Source organism: Geotrypetes seraphini, chromosome 3 (genome assembly GCF_902459505.1).
Source record: "Geotrypetes seraphini chromosome 3, aGeoSer1.1, whole genome shotgun sequence".
In the NCBI taxonomy this organism is placed as follows: Eukaryota; Metazoa; Chordata; class Amphibia; order Gymnophiona; family Dermophiidae; genus Geotrypetes; species Geotrypetes seraphini.
In genome coordinates, this window is record NC_047086.1 from 279,928,082 (window position 1) to 279,943,721 (window position 15,640).

The 15,640-nt window shown below is 41.8% G+C and overlaps 1 protein-coding gene across 5 annotated transcripts in view; it reads left to right on the top strand.

Annotated features, from left to right (window-relative positions):
* The window catches only part of LOC117358015 (centromere protein J-like), a 324,580-nt gene that overhangs the window by 116,267 nt on the left and 192,673 nt on the right, over positions 1 to 15,640 (top strand). For all 5 annotated transcript variants that reach the window (XM_033939403.1, XM_033939405.1, XM_033939406.1 and 2 more), the window contains exon 9: positions 344 to 503. In XM_033939403.1, the coding sequence (XP_033795294.1) occupies positions 344 to 503 (160 nt within the window). The remainder of the gene's footprint in view (positions 1 to 343; positions 504 to 15,640) is intronic.

Sequence of the window (15,640 nt, forward strand, 5' to 3'; positions counted from 1 at the left end):
TTTTAAGAGAAAAGGAGGATGAAAGAGGGAAGGTTTAGGGGATGAAGATGGTGGACCACAACAGGGAGGCAAGAAAGAGGAGATACTGGATGGGTATCATGGTGAGGAGAGAGGGGGGTGATACTGGACCCTATAGTGGAAGGGAGTACTCTGTTCTGTGCTTATGTCCTGCAGTATTTGGCGGGCAATGCCACCTTTGCTTCTTCCCCCGCCATAAAAAAAGATCATATTATAATGTATTCTGTTTTGGGTAGTGCTGGGCAGCCAACTGGTGGGCAGGTTATGAATCAATTAATACAATTTTCTACTTGCCATCTTTATTCTTCATTTATGTTTTCTACAGAAAACAAATGGACCATTTAGGGAAAATGAAAGGAAAAGAGCTGAATCATCTAGAAGAATACAAGAAGGAAGAAATTAGAAAACTGCAGCAGGAAAAAGATGAGTTAAAGAAGCAGATAGAAGCAGCCAATGTCTCTAACCAAAGTCGTGAAGAAATAGAAGTATGTACTCGTACATGGAACTGGGGGTACAGTAGTAATATAACTGCCATATTTGTGGCTGGTTCTGGTGTTTCATGCTTTTCTTGAATAAGGTAAATGGAAAAGGTAATATTATAAGATCATGGCAACTAATTCCTAGTTTTTGGTTAAATGTTGGTGTATTTGGAGAGAGGGAAACCTTGGCTAAGATCATATGTGGAACAGATTCTTCTCCATGATTGTATTTAAGAGGGAAGGGTTGGATTAGTGGTCAAGTATAAACAGAGTTTGAAAGTGGGGAGAGGTCCAGAGTTACTGAAACCTGTGAAAAGCACTTAAATAATTAGGAAAACATTGTAAAAAAGATAGCTTCCAAAAAGTATTGTAATATTTTGGAGAATAAAAACATAAGAGTTGTCATTTCTGGGATAGATTAAAGGTCCATCAAGCCCAGTATCCTGTTTCCAACAATGGCCAATCCAGGTCACAAATACCTTGCAAGATCCCAAGGAGTAAAACCAATTTTATTATTAGGAAACTGCAAGACTTCTATCACTTCTGGATATTTAGTATGGGTTGTCTGTGTATCTGCATAGTAATAAATCTGTAAGTACAAGACAGAAATATGACTTTCATCCTAATAAACAGTATCCACGAAAATATCTTTGAAACTTTCCATATATTTCACATTGTAATTCTTACAATGTCAGACAAACATTTTTGTAATTCGTTAAAAGTGGTCAACTTTAAAACCTTTTAGGCAAACAATCTGATCCTTGGTGATTTAAACTTCCATCTAGAAGACCACACCTCAAAACAAGTAGTAGATATTATATCTTACCTCAGTACCCTATCGTACCAGATCCTCAACCCGGAACCAACACCTGAAAAAGGTCATCAACTCGATATCGCAGCATACTCATCCCCAAACCTCAACTCACAAAACATCCAAATCACCAACGGCACCTGGCAACCCACCCTATGGTCGGACCACTTTAAATACAACTTCACTATCAACTGGGTACATAACAAAAATAAACCCACTCCCCTCAAAACAAGCTCTATGACCAGACAGAAAATCGAACCGAACACATTCTGGAACGCAGTGGACCCAGAAATAGACTCCAGCAACCCTAGTGAATTCATAAACACCTGGCGTTCTCTCAGCGAATCGACCTTGAACAAACTAGCACCACTAAAAGAAAAAAACAAAATACACAGACAATCAGATAAATGGTTTGACACTGAACTCCTACAACTAAAAAGGAAATGTAGACAACTAGAAAGGGCATGGATAAAACAAAAACAAGAAATTACTAAAACAGAATGGAAAATCCAAATCAAACAATACAAAATCAAATTGAAGGAAAAACGCAAAGACTATTACTCCAACCTCATAGGCACCGACAAACCAGACACAAAAAAACTGTTCAACCTAGTAAGAAACCTTACTGACACTAAACCATGTCTAGCCACCCAGGAAAACCTAATACCTACAGCCTCTCAGTTAGCAGACCACTTCAAAAATAAAATCATCTCAATTAGAACAACATTCAACAACTCACAAAACAACACAGACAAGATTCTAATAAAACCCACATCAGATGAAGCAATATCAGCTGACAGGTTCTGGACCGACTTCCCTACAACCCAGTGGACTGAACTGGACAGGCTATACAAAAAATATTGCAAATCATCATGTGACTTGAATAACTGCCCACCATACCTACTAGCAACAGCTTCCATCAACTTCAAAGCTAGCTACACATTATGGCTGCAAACCACACTCAGGGAAGGCCAGTTCCCACCAGAGCTCGGAGAAATTATAATCACGCCTATACTGAAGGATCCCAAAGGTCTAACAAATAACCCATCAAATTACAGACCAATCGCTTCTATCCCAACATACGTCAAAATAATAGAAGGACTAGTTGCACAACAAATGTCCACTTACCTTGAAGCCCACAATATCTTACATCCATCCCAATCCGGATTCAGAACCAACTACAGTACAGAAACTCTCCTGGTATCTCTACTAGACATAGCTCGAAGTCACCTCAGCCAAGGAAATAGACTGCTAATCATCCAATTTGATCTCTCAGCTGCATTCGATCTAGTGGACCACTCCATTCTTCTCCAAAAACTAGACGCAATAGGAATTTCAGGTAAAGTTCATAACTGGTTCCAAGGCTTCCTTAAAACTAGAACATACAGAGTCAAATCAAAAGACACTCTATCTGAACCATGGTCCAATCCATGTGGAGTACCACAAGGCTCTCCCCTCTCTCCCACACTTTTCAACCTATTCATATCCTCCCTAGGCACCACCCTAGACACCCAAAATATTACTTCTTTCAGCTACGCAGACGACATAACCATCCTCCTTCCATTCGACATACATAACCCAATCTCCACAGAACGCCTGAAAACTACATTAGAAACAGTGGATAAATGGATGACAGATCACAAGCTGAAGCTGAACTCTGACAAAACCAAATTCTTATTACTAGAGAAGGACAAAAAACCATCCCTAACAGAACTGGAAGTAAACTCAATCAAGTACCCTATACAGAACTCCCTTAAAATCCTAGGAATACATTTAGACAGATGCTGCACAATGCAAACACAAATCCTAAAGGTCACCCAAAAAGCATTCTTCACAATGCGAAATTTAAGAAAAATCAGGAAATTCTTTAACAAAGACCAATTCAGGATCATTGTCCAATCCCTTGTGCTAAGTATTGTCGACTATTGCAACAGCCTCTACCTACCTTGCCCGACCAACACAATAAAAAAACTACAGACCATCCAGAACACAGCCCTCAGACTCATATACTCACTCAGCAAATACGACCACATTACCAATGCATACCTAGAATCTCACTGGCTACCAATAAAAGCAAGAACACAATTCAAACTCTACTGTCTCATTTTCAAAGTAACCCATGGCACGGCACCCAGTTACCTAATTAATCGTTTCCATCACTACCACCCACCAAGAAGAAGGAGAACACAGAACCTTTTCACCTACCCACCACTCAACGGAACTTGTCGTAAGAAACTCTACGACAACCTCCTGGGGACACAGGCAGCTAAAATAGACTCTGACATCTCAAAATTACTGACCAAAACAACAGACATAAAAGAGTTCCGCAAAGAAATAAAAACACTACTGTTCAAAAAATATCTCCCATCACTCTAACCACCACCCAACGAGTTCCCAACCAACGACTTCGGAAACACCCATCTATACTATCTCTTTGTCTGTGACCTAAAATGTAATGTAACTCTTCTACTTTACACCTGATTTAAACGATCGAGTTGCCATGTATTACCTCTGCAAAATGCAATATCTTCTGTCATATGTAATAACTTCTGTGACAAGTATTATCTTCTGTGAACTTGAAGTATCATAACTCTTTACTGTTACTGTAATATACTCCTAACCTGAAATGTAATTCAACTGGAACTGTCCAGATATCTTCTATAATGTAATCCGCCTAGAACCGCAAGGCACAGGCGGAATAGAAATCCCTAATGTAATGTAATGTAAAATTCTTTATTCATTTTAAAACTGACAAACAAGTGATTAATATTAAAACATTACATTACTAATAAAATATACAGCACTTGACATTCTTATACATATAATCCATTAAAGTAGAAATTATAACCCTTTCCCCCAACCCAACAATTCTTCAATGAAATTTTCATAATACAACAGAAATCCAATCATTAAATAAAAATATTAATCATCCAATTTCCCCCCTCCCCCCAATAAAATACATGTATCCATCAGAAAGGAAAACGATGTTCATTCATTACAATAATTCTCTAATGGCCCCCAGATCTTTATAAAGTTGTTATAATTACCTTTCTGTATAGCAATTGCTCTTTCCATTTTAAAAATGTGACAAAATGAATTCCACCAAAAAGAATAATTAAGATTTGTATAATTTTTCCAATTAGCCGTAATATGCTGAATTGCCACCCCTGTCATTATTAATAGAAGTTTGTTATTATAAGATGAAATTTGACTTTTTTTCCTCATAATCATGCCAAACAGAATAGTATCATAAGACAAAGCAACATGATTTTCAAGTAAACGGTTAACCTGCGTCCAAATTGAATTCCAAAATAATTTAATAAAGGGACAGTAAAAAAGTAAATGATCCAATGTCCCTACTTCCAGATTACAATGCCAGCATTTATTAGACTTAGATCTATCTAACTTTTGCAAACGAACTGGGGTCCAAAAAGCTCTATGCAACAAAAAGAACCAAGTTTGCCTCATAGATGCTGACATTGTACATCTCATTCTCCAAGACCAAATTCGTGGCCATTGAGATGCAGAAATTTGCTGCCTTATCTCAATACTCCAAATGTCTCTAAGACCATTTTTTGGTTTTTTATTCACATATACAAATAACAATTTATACCACAAAGCGGCTTGATGTCCCAGGAAATCCGCTTGAAAACAAAGGAACTCCAGACTATATTGATTATTCAGATTTTTCCATTCAGGGAACCCTACCTGAATAGCCTGCTTCAGCTGCAGCCATTTAAAATTTTGTGATTTATTAAGACCGAATCTATGTTGCAACTGTGTCTGAGGTGGTGTTTCTGAGGATCATATAAGAAATTCTTAGAGGAGAACTGGAAGCAGAACAAAAAGATACTGTTCTACTGATTACATCTAAATTATTAAAACTTACACACTAATTTTCAAAAATCTTACATTACTTCATTATTTCATTGTCCCAGTGTTGTTTCCTCACAGAATCCTATATTTATTATCAGAAGTGTTTAAATATATAAATATGTAACTTAGCGTTTACTCTTATTAAAGTTACTTAACTTATATGTGGTCTTCCTTTCAGGGATAACTTTGCCAACATGTTTCACTGGAAAGTTTTATCAAGGCCATTCATCCCTTAAGAAAGTTTAGCGCTATTCCATCTGTGTATTGACATAATGGAGTCTGAGATGGTGTTTCTGAGGATCATATAAGAAATTCTTAGAGGAGTACTGGAAGCAGAACAAAAAGATACTGTTCTACTGATTACATCTTGGTTGTACAGAGCCCTGGGGAACCCAACTATGTACCCTTCTCCATTTAGAAAAGTGACCATATAATCCTACTCTATTTTCTTTTTTTTATAATTTCTTTATTCATTTTTTCATATTACAACAAGTGTATCAGAAAAATTTAAATGATCTTATAAATACACACTTGATTTACCTTCATGAACACTTTAAGTACAACATATCATATTTATATTAATATTTTATAATGTTTTAAATAATATGTAATTCATTTAATATGTATGACCAATATAAATAAAATAAACCCCCCCCTCCCAATCCCTCCCTACCTATTTCAGAAAATCTAACCTAATCCTTTAAAACCCTACTCTATTTTCTATCTTTTAACCAGGTCCTAATCCATAATAGGACATTACCTCCTATCTCATAACTTTCTAATTTCATCAGAAGTCTTTCATGAGATACATTAGCAAATACCTTTTGAAAATCCAGTTTACACAATATTGACCAGCTCATGTTTATTCACATGCTCATTCATCCCTTTGAAGAAATGTAGTAGAGTGGTGAGGCAAGATTTCTCATGGCTAAATCTATGTTGGCTTTGTCTCATTAATCTGTGCTTATGTATATGCTCTGTAATTTTGTTCTTTAGAATAATCTCTACCATTTTGCCCAGCACCGACGTTGGACTCACCGATCTATAATTTCATGGACCACCTCTGGAACCCTTTTTAAAAATCAGTGTGATGCCACCTTCCTGTCTTCCGATATCATGCTGGATATTAAAGATAAATTACTAATTACTAACAGTAACTCTGTTAAGTTCATTTTTCAATTCTATTAGTACTTTGTGGTGTATACTATCAGATCTAGACAATTTGCTACTGTTTAATTTGTCAAATTGCTCCATTACATCTTCCAGCTCTACAGAGATTTGTTTCAGTTTCTCTGACTCATTAGCATTGAATGCCATTTCTGGCACCGGTATCTTCCCTACTTCTTCCTTGTTGAAGATCAAAGCAAAAAATTCATTTAGGGGCAAATTCTATAAACAGCACCTTAACTTAGGCGCCCTACCGACGCTTAAGTTAAGAGAGAAACACCGTTTGAAACACAACTTAAGTGAAAATTCAAAGTGCCTACAGTGCCTAAACAAATGGTGCCAGAATCATGCCTCCAGAGGCACCTAATGGTGCCTTACACCACTATAGGCATGGCTAACACTGGAAGTTAGTTATTATATTTGATATACCGCCATTATTAAAAAAGTCAAATCAAAGCGGTTAACATGCATCTATGTAGGCGTGATTCACGTCAAGGATAAGCACCAGAAATGTAGGCCTTGAAAACCCTGATCTACATTTCTGGCATCTATTTGCTATAGGCGTGATTCTCTATAAACAGTGCTGTGGCGTTACTGACACATGATCAGTGGCCGCCGACAATAGTGCTGGTTAGAAAATCTGGGCCTCAATTTCTCCACTATGGCCTTGTCTTCTCTGAGCACCCCATTTACTCCCCCAGTCATCTAGCGGTTCACCCGATTCTTTTCCCAGCTTCTTGTTTTTAATATACCTAAAAAAGATTTTGCTATATGTTTTTGCCTCCAATACAATCTTCTTTACAGTGTCTCACTCTGCCTTTTTTTTATCAGTGCTTTGCATTTGACTTGCCATTCCTTATTCTGTTTCCTGTTATTTTCAGTCAGATTCTTCTTCCACTTTCTGAAGGATTTACTTTTAGCTCTGATAGTTTCTTCCACCTTGCTTGTCAGTCACACTGACTGCTATTTGGTCTTCCTTCCTCCTTTTTTTAATTCATGGGAATGATGGGAATTTAAAAAAAAGACCCATTGAAATTCATTGTATTTCATACATTTTTATCTAATAAAATCTTTTAAAGTTCTTCTCTGTATCCAACATAAATACAAACACTGAAATCAAAACAGCATCAACAGACTGAATTGGATTTAGCTAGATTGTGAGCCTTCGGGACAAATAGGGTAGTTTTTCTCAAGTACCTAATTTCATTTTAGTTTGATACTTTGTAAACCGCTTAGGTCAGTAAAATGCAGGAGCGGTATATCAAATCTTAAATTAATATAAACATCAATATAAACATCAAGTAAAATGCAGGAGCGGTATATCAAATCTTAAATTAATATAAACAAAGTCAATGCCCACAAAACATAATGAAAGGGAAAACTAGAAATCTGTGCATAGAAACCTAAAGAGAAAGATTAAAGAGCAAAGGTAAGCGAACCAAGATGGCGGTTAGCAGAGACATCTGAGTAGGAAGCTTTATTAGTGCTCTGCACTGACTGCTTCTTTTTCTGGCTCTAATACCATTTATTTATTAAAAAATTTATAGTCTAAGTGATTTACATAAGAACATCCATAATCTAAAAACAACAACATATAGCTCATATTTTAACAAAAACATTAATGTTTACATTTCTTAGTAACATGATGTAATAAAGCTACTAAGTCAAATTCAAGATCCTACCTTCCTTTACAGCTCTCAATCTTAGTATCATAAAATAGCCATATCGAGGTCAGTGTCCTCCCATCATATGTTGCATGAAGGCATCAACAAATAATTGAGTTTTCAGCAGTTTCTTAAAGGCAAGCGGTCCATACATAGTCTCAAGTTTCCAGGAAGAGCATTCCAAAGTTTTACTCCAGCTATGGAGAACATGGACACTAGAGAATGACACGGTGACGGTTTACCCGCGGCCACCGCATTTAAGCCGCGGGTCACCGCCGAAAACGGGGAAGAAAACTAGCAGTCGCTGCGGTGACGGGGACAAGGCCATTCACCGACCGCGGAAACGGTGAACAGGTTTGTCCCCGCGGGCCAATGTACCCCCTTCTAGGAACCGCTATTTACCGCCCGACGCCCGATTCACCCCCCCAGCAGGACCGCTCGCACCCCCACCCCGAACGACCGCTCGCACGCGCTCCCACCCGCACCCGCGATCGGAGCAAGAGGGAGCCCAAGCCCTCTTGCCCGGCCGACTCCCCGACGTCCGATACATCCCCCCCCCCCCGGCAGGACCACGCGCCCCCCCACCCCGAAGGACCGCCGACTTCCCGACAATATCGGGCCAGAAGGGAGCCCAAACCCTCCTGGCCACGGCGACCTCCTAACCCCACCCCGCACTACATTACGGGCAGGAGGGATCCCAGGCCCTCCTGCCCTCGACGCAAACCCCCCTCCCCCCCAACGACCGCCCCCCCCAAGAACCTCCGACCGTCCCCCCCAGCCGACCCGCGACCCCTCTGGCGACCCCCCCACCCCCCTTCCCCGTACCTTTGGTAGTTGGCCGGACAGACGGGAGCCAAACCCGCCTGTCCGGCAGGCAGCCAACGAAGGAATGAGGCCGGATTGGCCCATCCATCCTAAAGCTCCGCCTACTGGTGGGGCCTAAGGCGCGTGGGCCAATCAGAATAGGCCCTGGAGCCTTAGGTCCCACCTGGGGGCGCGGCCTGAGGCACATGGGCCCAACCCGACCATGTGCCTCAGGCCGCGCCCCCAGGTGGGACCTAAGGCTCCAGGGCCTATTCTGATTGGCCCACGCGCCTTAGGCCCCACCAGTAGGCGGAGCTTTAGGATGGATGGGCCAATCCGGCCTCATTCCTTCGTTGGCTGCCTGCCGGACAGGCGGTTTTGGCTCCCGTCTGTCCGGCCAACTACCAAAGGTACGGGGAAGGGGGGTGGGGGGGTCGTGGGGGTCGCCAGGGGGGTCGCGGGTCGGCTGGGGGGGGGGCGGTCGTTGGGGGGAGGGGGGTTTGCGTCGAGGGCAGGAGGGCTGCAGTGCAGAACATAAGCCTTTCATTAAGACAATCCTGGTTCGCTTTTCCAAGTTAAAACAATTAGAAAAATATTTCTGAAGTGCTGTAATAAATTAAAATTAATAGTGCTCAGAACCCCCAAGGTAACTTCAGGCATCATTTTGAAGCTGGGGGGGGGCGGTCGTTGGGGGGAGGGGGGTTTGCGTCGAGGGCAGGAGGGCTGCAGTGCAGAACATAAGCCTTTCATTAAGACAATCCTGGTTCGCTTTTCCAAGTTAAAACAATTAGAAAAATATTTCTGAAGTGCTGTAATAAATTAAAATTAATAGTGCTCAGAACCCCCAAGGTAACTTCAGGCATCATTTTGAAGCTGGGGGGGGCGGTCGTTGGGGGGAGGGGGGTTTGCGTCGAGGGCAGGAGGGCTGCAGTGCAGAACATAAGCCTTTCATTAAGACAATCCTGGTTCGCTTTTCCAAGTTAAAACAATTAGAAAAATATTTCTGGAATGCTGTAATAAATTAAAATTAATAGTGCTCAGAACCCCCAAGGTAACTTCAGGCATCATTTTGAAGCTGGGGGGGGCGGTCGTTGGGGGGAGGGGGGTTTGCGTCGAGGGCAGGAGGGCCTGGGATCCCTCCTGCCCGTAATGTAGTGCGGGGTGGGGTTAGGGGGTCGCCGTGGCCAGGAGGATTTGGGCTCCCTCCTGGCCCGATATTGTTGGGGAGTCGGCGGTCCTTCGGGGGGAGGGATGTATCGGACATCGGGGGGGGGGCATCAGGCTTTCAGGATGGGGACAGACCTTCAAGGGGGGACAGTGCAGGGAAGTCAGGGAATTTATATTAATTAATTTTTTCTCTGCGTGTTTTGTTTTTGTATAGTTATTAACTAATATTTAACTAAGTTTTAAAGTTTTAAAGAATGTTTCCTTTATACGTAAATAAAGAAAAGTGAATGGGATTGCAGTGGCGGTGACGGGGCGGTGAATGGGGTGGCAGTGGCGGTGACGGGGCGGTGAAGAGGATGGTGAGACGGAGACGGGGCGGTGACGGGGATGGTGAGACGGGGACGGGGCGGTGACGGGGATGGTGAGACGGGGACGGGGCGGTGACGGGGACCAATTTTTTCACCGTGTCATTCTCTAATGGACACCCTCGATCTTATGTAATGAACTTGTCAGTAATTAACCTCATCCCTCCCTCAGACCTTAGCTTTCTACCTGGTTGATAGATTTTCCAGAGATTTTGAAAACATAGGGCTCCTTTTACGAAGCTATGTTAGCGGCTTCAGTGCGCGCAACTTTTCATCACTCGCTAACCTCCGCGCTAGCCAAAAAACTACCGCCTGCTCAAGAGGAGGTGGTAGCAGCTAGCGTGTGCTATTATGCACGTTAAACCACTACCGCGCCTTAGTAAAAGGAGCTCATAATGGGACAGACGAGTATAAAACTTGGTGCACAGTCAAAAGCACTTTGTAACATATTCACTGTTGTATTGGAAGCCAATGTAATTGTTTTAAAACTGGAGTGATATGTTCTATCTTAGGTATACCAGTAATCAACCTTGCTGCAGAGTTAATTACTGCAAGGATTTACATTTCATCTTAGTCAAACAAAGGTAAAGCATGTTACAATAATCCAATCTAGTCAATATCAGTGTTTGGACCACAGATCGAAAATCACACATTGAAAGCATTGATTTCAATCTATATAGAATATGCATCCCTCCTGCCGGTGAAGAGCGCGCTAGTTTGGGGGAGGGGGTGTCGACAGGAGGGACTGGGCATCCCTCCTGACTGTGAAGAGTGCGCAGGTTCGGAGAAGTTCTGATAGGAGAGATTGGGATTGCCACAATGTGTTAGGGGGAGTCATGGCGGGTGGCAGCAGGAGAGATTGGGCATCTCCTGCCACAATTGTTATGGGTGCAGGAGGACGGGTTGCCTGGGCCACTGAGCTGATCGCGGCCCGATTCGGAACTTATGCCTATTTTGACTTTATCTAAGTCAAAATGTATAAGTTCTGTCTGGCAACCTGTCAAACATTTTTGGTTATGGCTGCCAGACAACTAAGTCTAGGTCGGCCCACTTCCCGCCCTATCTACTCCTCCAAAAATGCCCCTTTTCACTCTGGGCATACAGCAACACTGAAAAGGCAGAAGATGGTTTTAGATAAGTCTAAAACTAGTTTTGATTATCGTAATTGGACGACCTGTCTTTTTGATTGTCCAAGTACCGACCTAGGCCAGTTTTTGGACTTTTTAAAAATTATTATTATGAGCCCCATAATGTACAATTTGTGTTTCATATTGTTGGTTTTATTTCTAGCAGCCATTGCCTTGTTTTTATATCGTTATCACTGACCTTTAAATTATGCTCCGTTGGGGATTTATATAGATCATTATATGGTTTTTTTTGCATATGTCATTGGAGCATGATTATTATTGTTCGTTCTTCGATATTTTTAAATTTGTTCACTTCTCTGGACATCCACAATTTATGCAGTTGGGATCATAATATATGCTTCATCCCCTTGTCATTTGGGCTATGTCATATGTTTTTTGGTTTGGTTTTTTTTTTCATTTTAACCTTTTATAACTCCAACTTGTTACCTATTTTAGATGTATAATGTGTCTTACATTCATCTGTGTTGTTTACAATTGCTAATTATTTAAGACATGTATTTTATTTGTTTTTATAGTATCCTTATGGAATTGATTTTCACAATTGGTTTGTTTTTATCAGGATATGTATGATAGGTTGTTATATAAAATTTTCATTTATTTTATTCAACTATTTAATTGTATTGCGATTTTTTTTATGTATTGCAATTTTTATGTTTTTTAAATTTTCTAGGACTCCTGATGCAGGCATTTTAGCTGAAACACGTTACATGTCGAGTCCAAAGACTTGTTAGATGTTTTTATAACTGATTGTTTGATTTATATTGCACTTTTGGTTGCTATTAAAGTTTGAAAACCAGGCCCTCTTCTCATGCTTGTTGCATCTCACTTTAGAGACGTACTGCTTTGCTCCCTCTGGAATGGAGGAATCCACTTTATTCGTGCAATGTACAGCAATGGAGAAGGGACTCATTCAACCCCAAGATGAGAACTCCCTTGCAACCCAAAAGTATATCCCACGTAGTTGGAGTGCAATCGGGTATTATCAAGGAAATTCAGTCTTTGCTGTTGAAGAGGCTCCCCATAGCTACTTCTCTGCTAAGGGATGAGAAAGAATTTGTTTCTGCACTCAAAACTTTGGAGTTGCTCATGTTGAAGGAGGAGAGAAGCAAGGAAATTTGCAACGTGCTTTGCAGGTATTACAAAGGCTGCCTGCAGTGACTATGGACTGAGATGCCATATAGAGGGTGAATGCATCTCTTTCAGCTGTGGTGTCTAAACAAGGATGTCTAAACATATGGGTGTGGCGCAGTGGTTAAAGCTACAGCCTCAGCACTCTGGGGTTGTGGGTTCAAACCCACGCTGCTCCTTGTGACCCTGGGCAAGTCACTTAATCCCCCCATTGCCCCGGGTACATTAGCTAGATTGTGAGCCCACCGGGACCAACAGGGAAAACTTGAGTACCTGGGAGAACGGTATAGAAAATTGAATAAATAAATGATATTACTGGAATTTCTCAAGTTTCATGGAAACAAGCAAAGAAGCTGAGTAATCAAACTGGTAGGCTGTAAGTCATGGAGACCAGATTATAGACTGTTCAGGGAGAAAGTGTGCCTTTAAAGTAGAATATTTGGAGAGCCAATTAAAGAGAAATAACTTGAGTTTAATAAATTTTCTAATATCTCCTTTGGTTTCTGCTCTACAATAGATATGTATGCAAATATTTGAGGGAAATATTAGGAATGGCATCAGATACTTTGCCCCCATTGGTGAGAGCACATTATCGTTCTCTACTCGAGAGAATAAGATTACAATTTGTTTGCGTCTCCTGAAGAAGAACCTCCAATCATTGGATTTAAGAGTTATTTTTAGAGTTGGTCACTCAGAGAATGTTATCAGTGACTTTTGCGCTGGAGCCTGGTTGAAACATGGTTTTACATATATACTTCAGACATTTGAATGATCTGTTTTTATGTATGTATTTTTTCTGACCTTTAGGGGGCTACACCAGTGAGGAGGTAAGACTTCTTGTATTTTTAAACCATGGGTCCTAGCCCTCAGTGCTAGCTTTGTATTAAAATTTCCTTGTTTGTGTGTAGTAAATGTTGGGGTAATTCATTTTTGGTTTTTATTCCAAATAGCTCAGTAATTTCTTGAGGGCTAAGGAAGGTATCCCCCCAGCTGAAACAACTTTTCAGAATTAGGGGCAAGCAGTTCTACACAATCTATTCTCTACTTAAAACCAACTTTCCCTCCAATCCTGTGGGGTTTCGCCTGGCTCCAGTATATTAAATGTTTATCCTCTTCTAGAGAAATGATCCTGGCAGCTTGGGAGTCCCACAGGTGAGAATATTATGCCTGCTTGTCCTCGGAGAAAGGAAAGATACTTATCTATAGCAGGTGTTCTCTGAGGACAGCAGGCATATAGTTCCACAACCTGCCCACCTTCATATCATGGTTCGGAAGGGTGCACGTTCCAAACATGATGGTGTTGCCCAAATTTTTGTATTTATTTTCAGCCTTACCCATTCTCCTCCCCAAATCCTTCTTTGCAGATCTACATCGTAAAGCTTTTGCCTTTGTATGGCAACGGAGACCCCCTCGGGTGCGGAGAGCTATGCTCTTTCAGTTGAGGGAGAGGGGGGTATGGTGGTTCCCCAATTTTATTATTATTATTTAGCTGCACAAATCAGATATGTGGTAGCAAGGCAGATGGACCTACAGAAAACTTGGGTGCAAATGGAGGCATGGTTTATGGGGGATGTTTCTTTGAGTCATCTCCCATGGCTTTCCCTTAGCCGGATCCAAGCAATGGCCCTCTTTTGGGAGTGACTATTCGTTTGTAGGCCTCTTTTCGGGACCGATTATTTTCTGAGTGGGTCTATTTCAAGCAAACCCCAGTGGTGGTGGCAGAGGGATTTACCCTGGGGCATGATGATATTCGCTATAGGATATGGGCTGAGGGGGGGGGTCTAGTCTCCTTGGGTCAATTTTTGGTAGAGGGTAAACTTATCCCAGTAGTATCACTGCAGGAGAAATATGGCCTTACAGCAGCAGACAACTTTTCAATATAATCAGGTCCTTGATTTTCTTAAGCAGCGTGCATTGCTGGATCTTTTCTGGGATTCTCCTGCATTGGACAAATTATGGATGGAACCTTGTTGGAAGGGGTGTATTTTCAGGTTGTATACTCCAGTGTTTTTCAACCTTTTTTGGGCAAAGGCACACTTGTTTCATGAAAAAAATCACGAGGCACACCACCATTAGAAAATGTTAAAAAATTTAACTCTGTGCCTATATTGACTATATATAAAGTAATTCTCTTGAATAGGAATCAAATAAACACAAAGAAAGTATTTTATAATGCTGCCACCGCCAACAACACCGTTGGCGGCGGTGGCACTCAAGTGGCTAAAGAGCCACAGTTTGCCGGCCTAGGGACAACACTGGAGGGTGGCCAGCTGTGCACCCCCTTGGGACGTAAACCCGGGGTGGGGCAGACCGCCCCCCCCCCCACCCTGGTATGCCACTATCTGTACCTCACTCCCTCCCTATGACCAAAAATTCTCCTTTCTTCTATTCCCCGTGTACACAACCATCTCTTTTCCTCCCTTCCTCTCTCCAAAGTCCATGCCTTCTGTGTCCAAAAACGCATTCCCTCCCCCACCTCAGCATCTCTTTCCCTCCCTTCCTCTCTCCCAAGTCCATTTCTTCTGTGTCCAAAAACGCATTCCCTCCCCCACCTCAGCATCTCTTTCCCTCCCTTCCTCCCTCCCAAGTCCATTTCTTCTGTGTCCAAAAACGCATTCCCTCCCCCACCTCAGCATCTCTTTCCCTCCCTTCCTCTCTCCCAAGTCCATTTCTTCTGTGTCCAAAAACGCATTCCCTCCCCCACCTCAGCATCTCTTTCCCTCCCTTCCTCTCTCCCAAGTCCATTTCTTCTGTGTCCAAAAACGCATTCCCTCCCCCACCTCAGCATCTCTTTCCCTCCCTTCCTCCCTCCCAAGTCCATTTCTTCTGTGTCCAAAAACGCATTCCCTCCCCCACCTCAGCATCTCTTTCCCTCCCTTCCTCTCTCCCAAGTCCATTTCTTCTGTGTCCAAAAACGCATTCCCTCCCCCACCTCAGCAACTCTTTCCCTCCCTTCCTCTCTCCCAAGTCCATTTCTTCTGTGTCCAAAAACGCATTCCCTCCCCCACCTCAG